Here is a 21456-nt window from a genome sequence, read left to right as displayed (position 1 = left end):
AAGAAAAGAAATAATGTACCAAAGACATGGTGCACTGGGTAAAGATGCTTGCTGCCAAGCTGGACAACCTGAATACAATTCCCTTGACCCACACAGTAGAAGGAAAGAACCAACTCACACAAGTTATCCTCTTGACTCTGTTGCATAACATACACCCAAACAGATATATGCACACATTTACATATGCACATTCACAAATGTAATTGTAAAATAAAAAATTTATATTAAAAAAATGAAATTTCACAAATGATACAGTGGTCAGTATGTGAAAAAAATGAACACAATATGTGAAAAAAATGAACAATTTCAGTTATACTCAAGTGTGAATCAAACAAGGTAATGCCTTTTTAGTGGTGGTGGGGTTTTTTTGTTGTTGTTGTTATTTTTGTGTTGCTTGCCAATGAGCTGAGCAAAGTGATTTAAAAGTACAGGAATATTCACCACTTCTGTGAGTAACAAAATGGGTACTCCAGGTAAGCCTTGCTGGGGAGGGCAAATTAATAAAAATAACCTCTTTAGAAGGGGATGGTTGTGGTCACCCACGCCTTTAATCCTAGCACTTGGGAGACAGGCAGGTGGATCCCTGTGAGTTTGAGGCCAGCCTGGTCTACCTAGTAAGTTCCAGGACAGCTGGAGCTACAGGGAGACTGTCTCAAAAAAGACAAAAAAAAAAAAAAAAGTTTGGTAATTATGCTTCTACACAATCACAAGAAAACAAAGTAGCAAAGAAGGACATAAAGATTATCATCTCAGTATCATTTTACAGATTCCAAGAGTCAGTAAGGTTTGAGTTTTAAAGTTTTCTCATCGTTTATATAAATGTAATTTGTTAGAAAACCACACCTAGGCTATTTTCATTTGTTCACAACTTAAATTGGGCAAGTCATTGAAAAACTATTTTTTTTTTGGACTAAGTTTCACTATCTAGCTCAGGTCGGTCTCGAGTTTGCCATCCTCCTGCCTCAGCCTCTGGACTGTTGGAAAAGCCACTCTGAGTTTTCTCTTCAGTATGATGGTGACCTAAGAGGTTTTTTTTAAATAAATAAATGAGTGAATTTATCTACAAAGGTAGGCCCCAGAGGTTGGTTTGCTCCTTCCCTTCGTCTTTCTAGTACTGCTTTCCTATGTTCCGGGAGGATTCCCACCAAAAATTTGTCAGGTTGGGTTGCTGGTGGAGCCAGAGAAACGACATGCTAAGCTTTCCGGTTGAGACAGGAAAATAGCCAGTTGCTGAGCGAATCCCGCCTTCTCTGCTGCTTCCCAGTTACCTCTGGGATGTAGCGCACTTTTCGAATCCAAATAGAGCCGTCGGGTGGGGCTCAGATGACGTTTTTGGATTGAAGCCTAGCCCTTCGGCCCCGGAGCTTTGGAAACCAGAGGCACTTCGGCTGGGGTGAGCGCACGCGCAGACCTGAGGTCTGTGGGCCGCCGCGCCCGCACTTCCCACGCCCAGCTCTTGCTTTCTCCTGGCCACTGCTCTAGGGCGCCACAGACAGCGGCTGGGGGCGGGATTAAGGCGGGGCTCCGTTAAGAGAGGCTAGACGCGGGACCAATTGACTGGCGGCCCCACCTTCGGCTCAGTTTGAACTCCGCGCGACTTAACGGCTCGCGAAGCGGAGACCCGAGCGAGGGCCTGGGCGTCTGCGGGTAATTGTCCACGGTCCCGCGTGAGGGACCACGCTTGGAGCGTCCATCATGAGGAGAAGGTGCGCATCGGCGGGGTTGCGGGGGCGAGCGACGCCTGTTGAGGGTGCGGGGCTGGGCGAAGTTCCAGAGCCCCGTAGGCCAGGGGCTCGGGTGTCAGGTCCGCTCGGGGCCAGCGAGGCGGGGGTCGTCGGGACTACGGGCTCCTGAGGGCGTCAGGGCCTGAGGCGACGAGCGGGGCTGTTTGCCCCGACGGGGCGGAAACAAGGCCTGACCCGGCTTCCCCTCAGGGCGCGGAGCCCGCGGGCGGACGAGCACAGGTGCCAGGGACTCGGCGCTGCGGGCGAGACTAGCGGGCTCGAGCAGCCTCGGCGCCGGCGCCGCAGAGCCCGGCTCCCCGCCACCCGGCAGCATCTCAAGTACAGCTGCTGACACCTGAGGCTCCCGGCCAAGTGTTGAGTCTGTCTTGGTGGGGTCTTCAAATTTCCTTTTTTCCTCTTTAAGACAGAGCCCCGCCGTGTAGCCCTGGCCTGGAACTCGCTGTGTAGACCGGGCTGGCCTTTGAACTCACAGAGAACTGCCTGCCTCTACTCTGAATTCTGGGATTAAATGCCTAAAGCAAGCGGGGTGTACTGGAACAGGCTTGCAGTGCTGTCACTCGGAGACACTGAGATTAGACTGGCTACATAACGGCCGTTAAAATTAATAAAGCTGTGAAGCTGTAAATGTCTAGCCTGCGGTGTTAGCATTTTACCTGAATTGGAAACATGGCTTGATTTTCTTGCAAGTGAACAAACTCCAATTATGGAATTCTTTTCCGGGTGTTTTAAGAGTTTTCTCAGACACGGCTTGGGAGTATCTGACTTCACTGAAATCAGACCAGGACCAACCCTTTGAGCAAGAAATTGAATGCCAGCCTTCTCAACATATAAAGTATCAGTATAGGCCTTTTTTGTTAAGGCTATACAAATAATCTGAAAGTAGTGGGTGAAGATTCGGTTTTAGTTTGTAGTTCTAGATCATATTGGTTCCTCTGGGGCTTTATAAGATTACTGATTCTGATTTGATTACTGATTCTGATCAGGACTTTTTCCCCTAATACTTGCCCTCAGAAGAACAGGAATGGAGTACAAATCCTTAGTCTGCAGTGTGAAAACAAACTCAGTATAAGGCTAAGGGTTCGAGATAATCTCATCTGAAAGACATATTTAAGCTCCAGTAAGATAATGATGCATTATGACGACTAGTGAAATCCTAAATGTCATTGGAAAGAAACTTTTATTCAAAGTATATTTTGGGACTGGCTGTGGTAGCCTGTAAACCACAAATCTCAGGAGGTTGAAGCAGGAGTTTGAGTCTGGACAGCCTTTACTACCTAGGAGACCAGGTTTCAAATAAGCAAACCGAAACAGCCGGGTGTGGTGCACACCTCTATAATCCCACTACTTAGGAGTTGGAGACTGGAGGATCAGAAGACCAGCCTAGGCTACTTGAGACACACTTTTAGTCCCAGCACTTGGGAGGCAGAGGCAGGCCCATCTCTGTGAGTTCCAGGCCAACTGGGGCTACAGGGAGAGCCTGTCTCAAAAAAAAAGAACAATAAAAAAGGCCAGGCTTGGTGCACTCCTTTAAATCCTAGCACTTGGGAGGTAGAGGCTATCAGATCTCTGAGTTCCAGGCCAGCCAGGCTACATAGTAAGGCATTGTCTTAAAAAAAATGAGTTCAATTCTCAGCACCCACATGGCAGGTACGAACCGTCCTTAACTCCAGTTCCAGGGGAATCCAAAGCCCTCTTCTGACCTCTGTGGCATTGCACAACATGGGTGCAGACATACATGCAGGCAATACACTCATAAAATAAAAATACACACATAAAATTAATAATCCAAAAAGGTGTATATATGTTCAAGAATTTTTTGCTTTTTAAATTCTGAGACAGCTGTGTGTGGTGGCATGTACATGGCTTTAATCTCAGTAGAAGCAAGTGGATCTCAGAGTTCCAGGCCAACAAGGGTTACATATTGAGATCTTGTCTCAAAAAAAAAAAAAAAAAAAGAGGGACTGGGCTAGAGAGATGTCTCAGCAGTTAAGAACATGTGCTGTTCAGAGCACCCAGACTTGGTTCCCAGTACCACATAGCAGCTAACAACTGTCTGTAACTCCAGTTCGGGGAATTTGACACCCTCCTCTGGCCTCCTTGGTGCACTTACATACAAGCAGGCAAAACTCGTACACATAAAATAAAGATTAAAATTTTTAAAATTTGTTTAGGTCTCCCTAGAATCCCAGCTGGCCTAGAACTGGCTCTTGATTGAAGACATGCACCACCCTGCCCAGCTAAAAGATGTTTTTGAGCCAAAGTCTTCTTGGGATTACAGGAGGACCATATCATAGCTGGTGCTTTGTCTTGGTTTCAGTTGGATTTCAGGGCTTCAAATTTTTGTCCCAAATTGATGTCTTTTTTTTTTTGATTTTGGTCTTTTTTGAGACAGGCTCTTCCTGTAGCCCCAGCTGGCCTGGAACTCCCTATGTAGACTAGATTGGCCTTGAACGCACCCAGATCTGCCTGCCTTTGCCTCCTGAGTGCTGGGATTAAAGGTATGTTTTACCATGCCAGCAAAATCCTTTCTTTAAAGAAAAAAAATACAAAATTCCTCTACAAATTTTTCTATGGCCATCTTTTTAATTCTCTTAGAAAATACTTAATAGTGGAATATTTTCTAAAGTGGCTGCATCATCTTGCATTCTATAAGCAGTCTTTTTTATTATAGCCAAGCTATGAAATGGTATCTCGTGGTTTCGATTTACATGTCCCTGACGACTGATGTTGAATGACTAACTGGCCCTTTGTAGATCAAATTCTTTTCCAATTTTGCTAGATTCTTTTATTCAGAAAAAATGATTTTTACCTTCTATATGTTACAGATCCTAGTGACCTTGATCTGAGAGTAAATCTACTGGTGGTATCTGATCATTAAGAATATAGGGGATCTTTGGTAGAAGTTCCAAGCCATTGCTTTCACATTTATTGAAAACTTGTAGGATCCTGCAAAGTGTAGATAGTAAAGATTTGATGGTAAGTGACATGTTCACAGCTGTCCAGATGACATCATGGCAGACTAAGGGAACTGAATGCACAAAAGAAAACTAGCTGCAGGTAATTAGGCAAAAGGCACTATCCAGAGAATTCAGAGAAAATTCTAAAGGCTTGGAAGGTTTGACAGGTGGGAAGATAAGGTATTTGAACTGTTTTCTTGAGGAGAGAGTGAATCCTTTGGAGTAGAGGGGACGATCTCAGATGCCTGATGGATTTTATGACTAGGGAAATGTTTATGAGCATATTAAAGTTTTTTTTAATTTATTTTTATTTTATGTGTATGCATGTATTGCCTGCATAATAGGTAAGTGCACCCATGTCATACAGTGCCTGCAGAGGTCAGAAGAGACTGTCTAATCCCCTGGGACTGTTGTTACAGACAGTTGTTAGCTGCCATGTGGGTGCTGGGATTCGAACCCAGGTCTTCTGCAAGAACAACTAGTGTTCTTAACCACTGAGCCATCTCTCCAGCCCCTAAAGTTTTTTTTATGTGTGTGACTATTCTTAGATTTTTTTGAGATCTAAGCTTGTGCTTTGTAAAAATCACTGAGTTCTCTGAGACAGAAAGGAGACCAAAGAGAGTCTGTACCCCATCATTTGTGGGAACACAACAGTTTAAGTGACTTGTTCCAAGGCCTATGCTGATAGATAGCAGAGCATATCCTGTCTCCAGTTCCCCTGGTGTCAAAATAGTCTGTTATCTTACTATACCTAAAAAAGGTGAGAAAATTTTCTGTTCTTTAAATGTTATATAAAGATTTGTCTTTTAAAAAATATTTTTATGCCAGGTGTGGTGGCACACACCTTTAATCCCAGCACTTGGGAGGCAGAGGCAGGCAGATCTCTGAGTTCCAGACCAGCCTCCTCTACATAGCAAGTTCCAGGCCAGCTGGGCTACAGTGAGACCCTGTCTCAAAAAGACCAAAGAAATTTTTTTAATTGTTTTTAATTTATTTTATATGTATGAGTGTATTGCTTGAGGGTGTATAAGTGTGCCTATGTCATGTCATGCCTACAGAAGCGGGTGTCAGATCCCCTGGAACTGGAGTTTCAGACTGCCATGTGGGTACTAGGAACCAAACCCCGCTTCTCTGTGAGAGCAGCTAGTAGCCTTAACCACTGAGCCAAGCTCTTCAGCCCCATAAAGATAATCTTAAAGTAAAAGGTTCTTCAAGACAAAACAGTTGGGCTTGGTGGCACAAGAGGGAGAGACAAAAGGGTTAGGATTCAAGGTCTTCCTTAATTAGCTACATGAATCCTCCTGTCAGAGAAGTTTCATAAAAAATCATATAGGGGCTGGAGAGATGGCTCAGAGGTTAAGAGCACTGACTGCTCTTGCAGAGGTCCCGGGTTTGATTCCAAGCATCCACATGGCAGCTACGAACTGTCCTTAACTCCAGTTCCAGGGGAATCTGAAGCCCTCAACAGGGTTGCACTCATATACAATGCAGGAAATACACTCATACACATAAAAAATAATAAATAAAATATTTTTAAAAAAGAATCATAATATGTAGTGTTTGACTTCTTTCATTTACCATAGTTCAAACTTCCCATGTTTTTTGCTTTTGTATTTTTGCATTTATTTTGGGGGGGGGCACTCCTACCAGGGTGCACATGTGGAGGTTAGAGGACTATTTGCAGAAGTCAGTTCTCTTCTTCCACCATGAGGTTTCTGGGGATTGAACTCAGGTTGCCAGGCGTGGAGGCAAGTACCTTTACTCACTGAACCTTCTTGCTAGCACAGCATAATGTTTAGAGCTTTAGCCGTTTTGTATATAATCTGTTCCTATTCATTGCTGTATTCTGTTGTAGGAATGTGGTATTGATCCATTCTGTGGATGTCTAGGCTGTCTGCACTTTCCATGCTATTATGAGTATATCTTTGACCACTCATGTGTCTTTGGTGACAGAAGTAGAACTGCTGGGTTCAGTTTCAGTAGATAAAGTCAAGTTTTTGTTTTTTTAGGGTCTTGCTATGTAGCCCAGGCTGGTCTGGAGCTCAGTGTCCTACATTAGTTTTCTATGTTCTGGAATTACAGGCATATACTACATTTTTAAATGAATGTACCAATTTATATAGCATACCAGGAGTGTATGAAAATTTGCTCTTGCTTACATGTTCATCAACACGATGTTATCTTTTTAATTTTAGCCATTATTTGAATTATCTGTAATCTCAACACTCAGAATGAGGCAGAAGAATCTTTTTTTTTTCTTTGTCTTTTTGAGACCAAAATCTTTTTGGTCTTTATGGTCTCCCTATAGCCCCAGCTGGCCTGGAACTCACTATGCAAACCAGGCTGGCCTTGATCTCACAGATACCTCCCCAAAATAACTTTTCAAACCAACTGTGGATCCCAGCCCAAAATAGACTAGGTATTTTTAATTTTTAATTTTTTTGTCTTTTTGAGACAGAGTCTCCCTGTAGCCCCAGCTGGTCTGGAACTCACTGTGTAGACCAGGCTGTACTTGAACTTCACAGAGATCTGCCTGCCTCTGCCTTCATGCTGGGACTAAAGGTGTTCGCCACCACCCTCAGCCAAAATAGACTAGATATATCACATGGGCCTAGGTTCTATCAGCCACCCTCCATCACAAGCATGGAGAAGCCCAGGAAGGGGCCACGTCACTGAGGTAACACCAGAGGTTGCCCAGCCCTTACAGGGTCATTCATACATCCTAGCTCCAATCCTCACTCATTCCTTACTCCCTTTGATACCCAAGGGAATGGAAGTTTGGATGCCCTGAACACCCTCTGCTTCTCATCCCACCTCCCTTCCCCAAAGATCATGCCCAGCTTTTTGCCAGCTGTTTTTGCAGTAGGTTGTCACCAGTGCGCTCTTATGTTAAGAGTTTATTTCATGAATGTTTTGTCTGGATTTTCTTTTATATATAGAATCATTTACCAAAGTTGTTAGATATTCTTCAGAATGAATATAATAATTTTGCTGGTGTGGCATTTGTTTAACAAAGGGGAATGGTTAAGAGTTCATTAAACTATATGTTTTTTTTTCATTTATTTTAGTATTAAGGCCACTGAGAAACTAGTCTATTTAGTTCTTGAAAATACTGCTTTTAGTCTTAAGGCAGTGATGGTGGATCTTACAGGCAAATGATTTTATTTTTTGCTTATCAGTGAGGTGCTGGCAGAGGAGTCCATCGTATGTCTCCAGAAAGCCCTAACTCGCCTTCGAGAAATATGGGAATTAATTGGGATTCCAGAGGAGCAACGATTACAAAGAACCGAAGTTGTGAAGAAGCACATCAAGGTGAGTTGAGTGGCACTGGTCTCTTTGCAGTGGGCCAGTGGAGATGCTACTGCCTCAGTTGAGATAGCACAATAATAATAAAAGAATTTTTAAAAATATTTTATTTATTTATTGTTTTTATTTTATCTGTGTGAGTGTTATGCCTGCATGTAGGTAAGTGCACTCATGTCATGCAATTCCCTCGGAGGACAGAGAGTATTATCAGATCTCCTGGAACTGGAGTTATGGGCAGTTGTTAGCTGCCATATGGGTGCTGGGATTCAAACCCAGGTCTTCTGCAAGAACAGTGTTCTTAACCATTGAGCCATCTCTTCAGCCCAAGAAAAGAATTTTTAGAAAGAAATATCTGGTCACACATTCTAGGATATCACAGACTTTTCCTGGTTTTGTTTGTTTAGTCTTTTCTATCTATCTAATTTTGAAGTTACAGGGATTTTGGTATTTTTATGGGTTTTTTATTTATTATTATTGTTTTGTTTCAATATTCCCAGTGGACCCCAACTTTTATGGACCATTTTCTCTTACAGGATCTTCTGGATAGGATGATTGCTGAAGAGGAGAGCCTCAGGGAAAGGCTTCTCAAAAGCATATCCATCTGCCAAAAAGAGCTGAGCACCCTATGCAGTGAGTTACAAGTCAAGCCATTTCAGGTATGTGACAGCACAGGCCTTGGGAGATTGATTTGGGGCTGAGATTTAGGAAGACATGTTGACTTAGGGCAGCAAATGGAAAGCTTCTTTGCAGGGGTAGTGTTAGACATGAGAAATATAAAAGACATGCCGTCTAGCTAATAATTCTAGTAAAGTAATCTTCATATAGGTAGAGTTGCCATGTTAATAGATGAAGCCACTAATACATTATCAAAAACTTCTTGCACCGGCAGAGGCAGGTGGATCTCTGTGAGTTCAAGGCCAGCCTGGTCTACATAGTTCCAGGACAGCTGGGGCTACAGGGAGACCCTGTCTCAAAAAGCCAAAAAAAAAAAAAAAAAGAAAGAAAGAAAAGAAAAAAAGACTCACTTGGGATCTTATAATAGTTTTGTGTTATCTTATACAGGAAGAAGGAGAAACAACTGTCTTACAACTAGAAAAAGATTTGCGCACTCAAGTAGAATTGATGAGAAGACAGAAAAGGGAAAGAAAGCAAGAGCTTAAGCTACTTCAAGAACAAGATCAAGAACTGTGTGAAATTCTTTGCATGCCCCACTATGACATTGACAGCACCTCTGTTCCCACCTTAGAACAGCTGAACCTCTTCAGACAACATGTGGCAACTTTGAGGGAAACAAAGGTACACTACCTACATTTGTACTACCCTGAAAGTTCATTTGGCCTTCACATATCTTATAATAGTTCTGTTGTTTAGGAATCTAGGCATGAACAATTCGTCAGCATTAAGAGACAAATCATACTGTGTATGGAAGAATTAGAACACACTCCAGACACGAGCTTTGAAAGAGATGTGGTGTGTGAAGATGAAAGTGCCTTTTGTTTATCGTTGGAGAATATTGCAACACTACAGAAGTTGCTACAGCAGGTAATGGTCAAATTATGGTGTAGCATCTCAGTAGTATTCAGCAGTTTGAAAAAACTGACAGCTTTTTCTTTTTTCTTTAGTCTTAAATAAGGAGCCAATGCAAGTTAAGTCTAAGGGAGGGCAAACATAACTATGTATCCATTTATTTAGTGTGTGTGTGTGTGTGTGCGCGCGCACTTGAAGCCAAAGGTCAACTACTGGAGCCATCTACCTTGTTTGAGACAAGGTCTCACTGGGACTGGGGGCTCAGCTTGTTCATTAGGCTAGGCTGGCTGGCCAGTGATCTTCAGAGATCTGTCTCTGCCTCACCAGCAATGTGATTACAAGCACGTGCTGCTAAGCTTGGCTTTATGTAGGTTCTAGGACTGAACTCAGATTCTCATACGGGAAACATTTTACTGACAGTTATGTCCCCAGCCCCAATTTACTTATTTTTTTGGTAATAGGACTTGAACTTACCCTAAACCTAGGGGCGTCTCATGAATGGTAAACAAATGCTCTATCTCTGAGCCCTGTCCTCAGCCCTGACCTTTGTTTATTAAAAGCAACAAATCTTTATATGTAAATAAATACAAATTTTACCGTTCTTAGAATAGTAAATGAAAATTTTATTGAAATAGCATTAACCATTTGAATTAGCATAGTGCTTAATGGAAAAAATTATTCAAAAATTTAGCCGGGTGTGATGGTGCATGCCTTTAATCACAGCACTCCCGAGGCAGAGGCAGGCGAATTACTGTAAGTTCAAGCCAGCCTGGTCTACATAGTGAGTTCCAGGCCAGCTGGGTTACAGGGAGACCCTGTCTCAGAAAGACCAAAAAAAAAAATAAAAATTTAATCCTATTCTAGGTCTGAAGTACTATAATGACAGCCTTATAGCCTATGTTCAGAAGACATGAAAACATGCCTCTTAGCATTCATGTAAAAATGAGCCAGGTGCCTTTCTGGCAGTGATAACCTCGCTATGAGAATATGTATCTCAGAAGGGATTTCTTTCATCCCTCTCCAGAAGAGAAGAGAAAACATAGGAAGTGCCTGGTACAGAGCCCCAGTTCCTAATTCATGGATGTGAAATGCCCAGGATGCTATCGTGTTTAGCCATGCGCAAATGATGTTCTTCTGTGTTGGCTGCTCCTACAGGAGGAAAAGCTAGGCTGACAGAAGAATGTGCCTTTAGGAGGAAGCAGCACTAAAAGTACCCTGAATCAAGATGAGTGAGAAACCATCCCAATAAACACATTTTGGATTTAAAAAAAAAAAAAAAAAAAAAAAAAAAGCCAGGTGTGATAATATATACCTGAACTATAATCTCAGCACTTAGGAGGTTGAGTCAAGTTCAAAATTAGCCTGGGCCTGGACTACTTAGAATAGGAATGTGTATGGGCTTCATGAAAGTACTTTCTCTCCTCCTAGGCATAGACCTTCCTCTCTGGGTAGTCCAGAAAGCCAGCCTTTGCTATTAGGGTATAACCACTGCCTTTCGTTGCTGTAGCTGGAAGTGAAAAAATCACAAAATGAAGCAGAGTGTGAGGGGCTCCGTGCTCAAATCCGAGAGCTCTGGGACAGGTTACAAATGCCTAAAGAAGAAAGAGACTCTACGGCCATAAATATGACTGGATCAAAAGCCAAAGTCAGGAATGCGGTAAGAAAACCCAATGAATGCTGGGCAAATGGTGTTCTATGAGCTTTTTTGGGTCCAGCCTGACGTCCTTACTGGCATTTTCCTTGGGCCAGCAAAGAGTAGCAAATAGCCTGTTTTATTTTATGGACACTTTTCTTAGATTTCTGGCTCCTCTAATGTTATAAAGCATGTTGATTTATCTCTGTAGCTTTTGTTGCAATTTTATTGAAATGCAGAAAGATATTTTATAAACCTAAGTGGGTATAAAAGTTACGGCTATAACTCTTGTCTTTTTCTTTCAGCTGCAATTAGAAGTGGATCGGTTGGAAGAACTGAAAATGCAAAACATAAAGAAAGTGATTGAGGCAATTCGTATGGAGCTGGCTCAGTTCTGGGACCAGTGTTTTTATAGCCAGGAGCAGAGACAAGCTTTTGCCCCTTACTATACTGGTTAGTACAGAGGTAGTAATCTTTATGTGGCCTGCCTCAGTGATCTTTTACAAGCCCAAACACTTAACATGAAGTTCTATATTTCTAGCTCTGAGCAGATATAGCCAACTCTTAAAAATATTATCTCACTTAGTCTTCATGTCAGGAAGGCACTAAGGTACATCATTCTTTTGAGCCAGGGTCTCACAGTGTACCCCTGGCTGGCCTGGAACTTAATTGTGTAGACCAGGCTGCCTTCAAAACTCATAGAGGTCTGCCTGTCTCTGCCTCCTGAGTGTTATGATTTTTCGTTTGTTTGTTTTTAATATTTTATTATTTTTATGAGTGTATTGCCTGCATGTGTATAAGTGCACCCATGTAGTGTAGTGCCCACGGAGATCAGAAGAGGGCATCCGATTCCCCTGGAACTGAAGTTATGGATGGTTGTTAGCCATCATTTGGGTGCTGGGAATTGAACCCGGGTCCTCTGCAAGAGCAGTCAGTGCTCTTAACCACTGAGCCATCTCTCCAGCCCCTGATTTAGCTGTTTTTATTGCATGTGTTAGAGTGTTTGTATATCTTGTACTACATGCACACAATGCCTGTGGAGGCCAGAAGAGGGCCTCAGATTCCCCTGGAACTGGAAAGCTGTCATGTGGAGGCTGTGAACTGAACCCCAGTCCTCTACAAGAGCAGCCAGTGCTCATAACTGCTGAGCCATGTCTCCAACCCTCTATGGGTTGTTTTGGTTTTTAGGGGGTTTTTTTGTTTTTGGTTGGGTTTTTTTTTTTGGTTTTTTTTTTTTCATACAGAATGAGTCATGGATGGTTCTTAGCTGCCATGTGGGTGTTGTGAATTGAACCTGGGTCCTCTGCAAGAGCAGTCAGTGCTCTTAACTACCGAACATCTCTCCAGTCCTTGATTGAAATTTTTTTGGTTTGTTTTGAGGGGGGGTATCTTTTTGAGATAGGGTCTCCCTGTAGCCCCAGCTGACCTAGAACTCACTATGTAGACCAGGCTGGCCTTGAACTCACAGAGATCTGCCTGCTTCTGCCTCCCAAGTGCTTGGATTAAAGGCTTGCGCCACCTCACCCAGCTGGTTTGTTTTGTTTTTTTGAGACAGAATCTCACTATGTAGCCCTGGCTGGCCTACAACTCACTATATAGACCAGGTTGGCCAGGAACTCACCAAAGATCCATCTGCCTCTTCCTCTAGAGTGCTGAGATTAAAGGCATGCCACCAAGTTCCTGTATAATTTTATTATAAGGAGGAAATCTTCCATTTTGGGGTGGTGGTGAGTTAGTTAATTGGAATACTAAACTACTAAGCCTATCTGTTGCAGAGGACTACACAGAAAACCTGCTCCATCTTCATGATACTGAGATTGTACGGTTAAGAAACTATTATGAAGTTCACAAGGAGCTATTTGAAGGTGTCCAGAAGTGGGAAGAGAGCTGGAAGCTTTTCCTAGAGTTTGAGGTAATGCCCTAGTTTTTGTCTGTTCTTCTCTAGAGTAAAATGATGCATCATGAAAGCATACCAGGTTTGATGGCTCACACCTTTAATCCCAGGATTTGGGAAGTTGAGGCAGGAGGGTTACCATGAATTCCAGGCCAGCCTGTTTTTCAAAGAAAAAAAAGAAAATTTATAAGTAGGAAAGTAGGACTTGGAGGTGCAAAATAAACTGAGAGATTTTGCAACTAGTTTTCAGGTATTCCTTTTGGTTGAGAAAAAAAAAGGAAAAGGAATTATGAATACAGAGATAAAGCAGCTTCACTGGTTTACACACCCATATATAAGAGAAGAAATAAAAGAATTATTGCCCCCATACTTAATTTTTATAGGCTGTGGCAGTCAAGCAATTTGTCAAGAATACAAATTAGGGGGCTGAAGAGATGACTCAGTGGTTAAAGCACTGGTTGTTCTCGCAGAGGACCCAGGTTCGATTCCCAGCACCCACATGGTGGCTAACAGCCATCTGTAGCTTTAGTTCCAAGGGCTCTGACATCCTTGGGCACTGTGTGACGGGTATACTTACACACATATAGGCATAACACTCATACACATAAAATAAAAATAATAAAATTTTAAAAAGTACTGATTAGGGCTGGAGAGATGGCTCAGCGGTTAAGAACACTGGTTATTCCTCCAAGGTACTTTACCAACTGAGTCATCTCCCACTCTTCTAGGTTTTAGTCTAATAAAATGTATTTTTCATAGAGAAAAGCTTCAGATCCAAGTCGGTTTACAAACCGGGGAGGAAATCTTCTAAAAGAAGAAAAGCAACGGGCAAAGCTCCAGAAAACACTCCCTAAGGTAACATTGTTTGGGGTCACTATGTGAGTTTTCTAGGGCTGCCATAGTAAAGTACCTTAGAATAGTTGGCTTACTAGAAATTCATCTGCTTCTGGAAGCTAGAACTATGAGATGAAGGTGTTGCCAGGACTGGGTCTCTTCTGAGACCTTTTTGTTAGCTTAGAGATGGCCATCTTCTGTTCCATGTCTTCACATGGTCTTTCCTCTCTGTCTTTGTCCTCATCACCACCAGTCCTATTGGATTAGAGCCTTTCCTGATGACCTAGTTTAAACTCACTTTTTTTTTTTTTAAATATTTTATTATTTTTATTTTACGTGTATGAGTGTATTGCCTGCATGCATGTGAGTGTACCTGTGTTGTGCAGGTCAGAAGAGGGTTTCGGATTCCCCTGGAACTGGAGTTAAGGATGGTTCGTAGTTGCCATGTGGGTGCTGGGAATTGAACCCGGGTCCTCTGCAAGAGCAGTCAGTGCTCTTAACTGCTATGCTATCTCTTCAGCCGTGAACTCATTTAACTTTCTAATGACTGTCTCCAGATAGTAACAATGAAATACTGGGAGTTAAGGCTCCAAAATGAATTGTGGGGTAACAATTCACCTATAAGGCAAGCTTTTATAACATGCTATGGGCTTTATTACTGTCTTCTATTAATAGCCTTTATTGACTTATGCCAGATATTATTTTATTCATATCTCTATATCTCTATAGGTTGATATTATTTCCATGTTTAGAGATGAATGAACTGAGATTCTGAGGGGTTGAACTTACCTTTCATAGCCAGTAAGAGGTTGATTCCATATTGAAACCTAAATGGTGTGGTTCCATAGTCCTGTTCATAATATACCCTGTCTAGCTATTGTCTAGCTATTGTTTCTGATTATCCCAGTGCTACCTTCAACTTAGGCATCAAAACCTCAGTTTTCAGACCAGGTCTTTGCCTTTTTCTACCTTAGTGTATGTCTTGAATGAACCATCTCTAGCCTTTGGTTTCTGGTCACTCTGACCTATATCCATATGGATCCAGCTATCTGAAGTTAGGCTGATGATATTCTGGGAAAGACAGTCTTTCTTTAGGGTAATTCTTACATTTGAGGTGAACACCAAAGATTTGACATAGTATGTCTTTGTTTCTGGCCTCAGCTAGAAGAGGAGTTGAAAGCACGGATTGAAAAGTGGGAACAAGAGCAATCAATGGCATTTGTGGTGAATGGGCAGAAATTCATGGAATATGTTGCAGAACAGTGGGAATTACATCGGTTGGAGAAAGAAAAAGCCAAACAGGAAAGAGTAAGTTATGCACACAAATTGGAAAAAGAAGAGCAATTTGAGTAAGCTAGCATCTCTGCCAGGCATCACGGCTGGTTGAAGAATAGGTTGACTGCAGCAGCTCCTATCTCAGGCTGCAGAGATTTTCCCCTAGGTTTGCCCTGCTTTCTTACTGGAGCCCATCACTGTTGCTTCTGATTTTCATACAGCAACTAAAGAATAAGAAGCAGATGGAGACAGAGATGCTGTATGGCAGTACTCCCCGGACACCTAACAAGCGTCGAGGGCTGACTCCTACCACCCCCGGCAAAGTGCGCAAGGTACATTTGATCTTCATGCTGTTGCTGTTTGTAAGGAAGTGGGGAAGCTAGGGTTCTTTGCTCTTTCTTGCCTTCTGTCCTACTACTTAAGAAGGTAAAAGGGCTGGGCGTGGTGGTGTACGCCTTTAATCCCAGCACTCGGGAGGCAGAGGCAGGCGGATCTCTGTGAGTTCAAGGCCAGCCTGGTCTTCACAGTGAGGTCCAGGACAGCTGGGGGTACAGGGAGACCCCGTCTCACAAAGAACAAAAAAAAAAAAAAAAAAAAACAAAAAACAGGAAAAAAAAAAAAAAAAAAAAAAAAAAAAAAAAAAAAAGAAGGTAAAAGGATTTTTGCCTTTCCAGGCTGAATCTATTTGAGAGTGAATAGAATAAAAGTTTAATGCTGAGTAGAAGCTTATAATGACTTTAAGGAGTGGCCAACTCTGTTGTCTGCCAGTTATTTACTAAGTCCTTGCATTAAACTCTTGGGACCTAGTAATTTCCAGCGTTCTGTGTTAACAGCTTTCAAAAGTTTGTCACCCTTTTATTCCAACAGGTACTAGGTATCTCAGTACTAGATAAAAGACAACTTTCATGCTTTTAGTAACCGCCTCTAGAGTGCTGGGATTATAGGCATGAGCCACCACACCTAGCATTTTATACATTTTTTAAAAAATGAGGTAAAGCATGTGCAAGGCCAGGGTTGAATCACCAACACTAAAAAAAAGTTTATGCCAGGTTTGGTGGTGCACACCTTTGATCCCAGCACTTGGGAGGCAGAGGCAGGCCGATCTTTGTGAGTTCAAGGCCAGCCTGATCTACATAGCAAGTTCTAGGCCAGCTGGGGCTACAGGGAGACCCTATCTCAAAAAGAAATACCTATGCACTGTTATGCACAGCTGACGTTACCATGGAAGCTCTGAATGCTTTCATGCTCACTTCTCTGTTGGGCAGAGCTGGGTTGTTAGAAAGTCTTACCTCACATCTGTCATGTGTCTGCTCTTCTCCTTAGTTTATAACTTTTATAACTAAGGTTTATAACTTTTGAGTATAATAAAGATATAATATTTGGAACTTGAGCGATGGCTCAGCAATTAAGAACACTGGCTGCTCTTGAGAAGCCCTGGGTTTGAATCCTTGCGTCCACATGGTGACTAACAACCATCCATAATTCCAGCTCCAGGGGATCCAACACTTTCTTCTGTCCTCTGACACTGCACGACGGGTATACTTACATACTATGTAGGCATGACACTCATACACTCAAAATAAAAATGTTTATAAAGGTGTAATATTTAAAGTGTATTTTGTTAGGTTTTGATATGTGTATATACCACAGTACCATCAATCACCACAATCAAAATAATGGACATGTAAGACTCCTAGTGCTACTTTGTATTCCCCTCCTCCTTCATCAGCTGCTGGCAACCAGGGATTTGCTCAGTCACAAAAGATTCATTTGCATGTTATAATATTTTATATAAATAGAATCATGCAGTATATTTTGTAGGGTTTCTTCCATTTAACATGTTTATGCGATTTATTCATGTTGCATGTAATAAGTCATTTTTGTTATTGAGCAATATTCCATCTTATGACTGTTTCAGTCCTTGTCACCTGTCAAGGGATATTTGTTTCTAACTTTGAGCTATTACAGAAAAAATTGCTATAAACAGCTGGGCACTTGGGAGACAGAGACAGGCAGATCTTTGTGAGTTGGAGGCCAACCAGGGCTACATACTAAGACCATCTCCCAAAACAAAACATTGTGTGTAAGTCTTTATGTAAATATATAATTTTTCTTGTGTAGAATGTTTGGGTCAAATTGCAGGTATGTTGTGCCATAAGTGGTTCTATCAGTTTACAGTTCCATCTGGTAGGTATAAATAGGCTTTGATCATTGCTTGAGTTTCCTTAAAGCTATGCACTGTTATGCACAGCTGACGTTACCATGGAAGCTCTGAATGCTTTCATGCTCACTTCTCTGTTGGGCAGAGCTGGGTTGTTAGAAAGTCTTACCTCACATCTGTCATGTGTCTGCTCTTCTCCTTAGTTGAACACTACCACCATATCCAGTGCTACACCCAATAACAGCATTCGACCTGTCTTTGGGGGAACAATGTACCGCTCCCCTGTGTCTCGACTTCCTCCTTCTGGCAGCAAGGTTAGTATGCTCTGTACAAGCACATCCCTGTGTACTACCTGTTTTCTCAGAAGCCTTCTACTTACCTAGTTTCTAAGATTCATGGGTTTGGTGATTATTAAGAGTTAACAAAGAAAGCTGGGTGTAGTGGCACACCCCCTTTAGTCCCAGCACTTGGGAGGCAGAGTCAAGTGGATCCTTCAAGGCCAGCCTGGGTTACAGACCAGCTGCAAAGTGAATTCCAGCAAGTTCCAGACCAGCTACAAAGTGAGACCCCATTTCAAAAAAAAAAACAAACAACCAAGCCTGCACATTTTATAAAGCCCTAAGTGTAGGATTACAGACATATGAGTGGTATAAATGTGGTATTAGCTATTAGGGGTTTTGTGTATATGTACATTCATTCTAAGGTGATACTAGATGGATGTTTTTCCTTTCTCTGTAGTCAGTTGTCAATTCTATGTGTTCTGGAAAGAAAACACCTCGATCTGCCCGGCTTGGGGCCAACAAGGAGAACATGGAGCTCAATGGCAGCATCCTGAGCGGTGGGTACTCTGGCTCGACCCCCCTCCAGCACAACTGCAGCATTAATTCTGTTGCCAGCACCTATTCTGAGTTTGCGGTAATTCACCTTTTCTAATATCTACCAGTCTCTGGGGAGCACACAGTTGGGGCACAGTGGGTATCTTCCTAGGCTATTTAGTCAGGACAGTTACCTGGGAGGCTGAGAATCCCTTTCCTGCCTTGATCATGGTGAGGGTGTGGGTGGTGTAAGAGTATATAGGAAGGAAGTTGATGTCAGCAACAAAACATTTAATCTGGATCCTTCTGCTTAAGCTGTACCACTCCCTGGCTGCAGGGGGTAACCTGCTAATCACCGCCCTGGTGCTCTCTTGGTGGAGTTCTTGGTAATTGTCTTAATTCTTTGTTCTTAGAAGGATCCATCCCTCTCTGACAGCTCCAATGTTGGGCTTCAGGTCTGTATGGCAACCCCTGCATGTCCCATGTCCCCTTTCCAAACTGATCTGTCATCTGCTGGCTTCATTCTCATCTGGGCACAGGACTACACTAACCCATAATCTCAGCTGTATCCTGTATCATCAGAGAACCTTTTTTTTCCTTTTTTTAAACGAAGAAAACAAGAATTCCTATTATAGACTCCAAAAATATATATCTGGTTTATGTTTCTGATAGACTAACTTGCTGACTAGTAAGAAAACTTATTCAGGCTTGGATTCTCAGCCCCACCTAAGATTATGCAAAGATATTTTTTTAACCTGTTTAACCAAAACAAAACAAAAAAAAACCCAACTGCCTCACTATTCCCAACTGTGATACCAAAGACCCCATCATATGGGGATGAGAGCCCCAGCTGTGTGCTGCTTATACTGAGGTTCTTGGCCTGTGTGCTGATTATTTCCTGGAGTATATGCCTTACTAACCCTCAGGGCTGAATCACTTACTGTCTGTGTTCACTGACCTATGCTCATTTCCTTGCCTTTATTTCTTTATACCACATTGAGCTACTAAGGTATGTGTAAAGCACTGGGTGAAAGTACTTTTTTTTTTTTTTTTTTTTTTTTTTTTGGTGTTTTTGAGACAGGGTCTCCCTGTAGCCCCAGCTGGCCTGGAACTCAGGGATCCACCTACCTACCTCTGCTTACCAAGTGCTCAGACTAAAGGTGTGCACCATCACACCTGGCTTGGAAGTAGATTTTCACAGTGTGGTCTCCATCTTCTAGTATCCTGATCTGAATCTACTAACATGTAACTGCAATGCTTTTTTCTTAACCAGATGCTCTCTCTTCCCTTGATGTCTTACCAGTAAGGGGTGAGGTTACCTTCACCCTTGTGGGGAATACTAAGTTAAAGCCTAGGCTGCCTCCTCTCTTGTTACCAAAGAGGAGAATGGGATATATAATGGGTTTGGCCAGTTTGGAACATTGACACTGTCCTGGCCCTTCTCTACAATTACCTGTGTGGTATTTCTACCTATAGAAATGGGTATATATAGTTCTGGCTAGTTGATTGCTGGACAGCAGGTCCAGCTTCCCTATTTTTGCTTGCTCAGCCAAAGCCCATTTCATCTTTTTGAAGCCTAATCATACCTGCCTATCTCTGGCTAAGCCTAGAGGGGGTTCATCTGGTATTGGTTGCTTTGGCTGATAAGACTCCACCAGGCAGCACAAAAGCTACTCAATTAACCCCTACTAATAACTGTCTTTCTCAGTGACCATTCAAGCTTTATCTTCTGCTTCTCCACCATGTACTCCAGCATGAGATCAAATCACCAGCAGGTTACAAGGCCCTCAGCCCCAGGGATTGATAGATAAATGGTCTGGCCCAGTGATTTACAAAGGACTCAAGAAACAAAAGCTTCTATCTAGCATGTACAAGGTCCTGGGTTCTGTCCCCAGCAAAAAAAAAAAAAAAGCTTGTTGCTTTCTGTTAAGACAACTCAGACAACTCCAGGCATTGCTTTGTGAAGTAGCTTTGTAATGGGTTTCTCTGGTAAGGCTTTATAGAGTGGACTGGCTGAGGACAGTGGGCAGGGGCATGTGTGCACATGTGTTGGCCTATGACTAACAGAATGATTCTCAGAGTTCTTCACTGTCTGTTCCTAGTACAGCATATGCTAAGAAACTGACTCAGGGAAACTGTCCTGGGGGTGCTTTCTGCTGACACTTAACCATGCTTAGAATGGAGGGGTATGCATGATAGGGTAGTGCTGTCACTGATGTTCTTTATTTTTCAACAGCGAGAACTTTCAAAGGCTTCCAAATCTGATGTTACTTCTCGAATCCTCAATTCAACCAACATCCAATCCTGAGAATCCCTGACCAGTCAGTCAACTGTGGCTTCCTGTGCCTAGACTGTGCTTAGACTTATATTATACAGGGTGACTTTATAGTTTTTCTTCAGTTTAGGCATGTTTGAAACCCTGGACAGGTTTGCTACCATGAGCCTATCTTAGACATGAATGAGTGTGACAGATGAAAATCCTTTATAGGTATAGTGGGTCTGTGGAACCCGTTTTTATTTTTCACTCGAGAAATACCTTAAAACTTAATTTGTGTCAGTTAAGTATGAATTTTAACATCTGGTACCGAAATTCTTTCCTTACCCCATTATTCTACTTGATGAAGAATGATCAAGGTTTTATTTCACCTTTATATTGGAAAATGATTGACTGTGCCCAACCTTGGGGTATGAGACATGAAGTAATTCTGACTTGTAGATTTATAATTAGAAATTAACATCTTTTTGTGTAGGGATATTCAATTAATGCTATAGCTATGATTACTTTGTTCTTATCTAGAGGCCTGTCCCCATCACTCATCCTGATGTAGATGTCTTGTGGTTCAGCATTTGAGATGACATGACCTGTCAAAGAGTAGCAGGGAGGATGAGAGCTTCTTTGTTAGTTGTATAGTTGTGTTATATAGTACAGTCTTTATGGGTGGGGTATATGTGTATATGAGCATACATGCTTGTCTGAACTGTTTCTTGAGATTTTTCTCTGGTTCTAGTCCCCCTGTCCCATTTCCTACTATGCTAAGTTCTACCCCCTGCAGTTGCCAACCAAATGGAGAGGCTGTCTGAGTGGGTTGGGCCATTTTGTCCTGGACTTAGCAACTTTGCACAAGTCACTATGAAGGAGTTGTTCCTGCAATAGCATCCATAGTGAGGCTCCTCCTTTATCTACACTGTCCATCACTACTGCTCTTCCCAAAGCACTATTATTTATTCTTACTCTGCTGTGCCAGTTCTGTCAACACATTAAATGGTTCCTAAAAACTTACCAGTATGGACTTGGTCTGTAGGCTTCAG

The 21456-nt window shown here is 42.3% G+C and overlaps 1 protein-coding gene across 5 annotated transcripts; it reads left to right on the top strand.

The window, feature by feature from the left end:
• The first annotated feature begins 1548 nt into the window (after positions 1 to 1548).
• Positions 1549 to 20996, top strand: Prc1 (protein regulator of cytokinesis 1). Of its 5 annotated transcripts, none has more exons than XM_017803091.2 (15): positions 1549 to 1706; positions 7882 to 8014; positions 8542 to 8664; positions 9071 to 9304; positions 9380 to 9550; positions 11043 to 11192; positions 11474 to 11621; positions 12944 to 13080; positions 13822 to 13917; positions 15058 to 15204; positions 15393 to 15503; positions 17536 to 17646; positions 18071 to 18170; positions 18561 to 18602; positions 20384 to 20996. In XM_017803091.2, the coding sequence occupies exons 1-14, from the start codon at positions 1696 to 1698 to the stop codon at positions 18578 to 18580; spliced, it is 1692 nt and encodes a 563-aa protein (XP_017658580.1). In that variant the 5' UTR covers positions 1549 to 1695; the 3' UTR covers positions 18581 to 18602; positions 20384 to 20996. The 5 variants fall into 5 exon arrangements, with proteins under 5 accessions (XP_017658580.1, XP_029411774.1, XP_008851008.1 ...); XM_029555914.1 differs by having other exon boundaries at positions 18071 to 18247; positions 18564 to 18602; XM_008852786.3 differs by having other exon boundaries at positions 18071 to 18247.
• The last annotated feature ends 460 nt before the right edge of the window (positions 20997 to 21456 follow it).

Source organism: Nannospalax galili, unplaced genomic scaffold (genome assembly GCF_000622305.1).
Source record: "Nannospalax galili isolate Female #2095 unplaced genomic scaffold, S.galili_v1.0 scaffold185, whole genome shotgun sequence".
NCBI classification, from domain to species: Eukaryota; Metazoa; Chordata; class Mammalia; order Rodentia; family Spalacidae; genus Nannospalax; species Nannospalax galili.
The sequence above is the reverse complement of the archived record's forward strand: the minus strand, read 5'-3'. Positions and strand labels throughout refer to the sequence as shown.

Coding starts and splice junctions, on each gene's coding strand:
- Prc1 (XM_008852786.3), top strand. Junction 8,665..9,070: donor TACAAGTCAAGCCATTTCAG/GTATGTGACAGC, acceptor TATCTTATACAG/GAAGAAGGAGAAACAACTGT. Junction 18,603..20,383: donor GCTCCAATGTTGGGCTTCAG/GTCTGTATGGCA, acceptor ATTTTTCAACAG/CGAGAACTTTCAAAGGCTTC.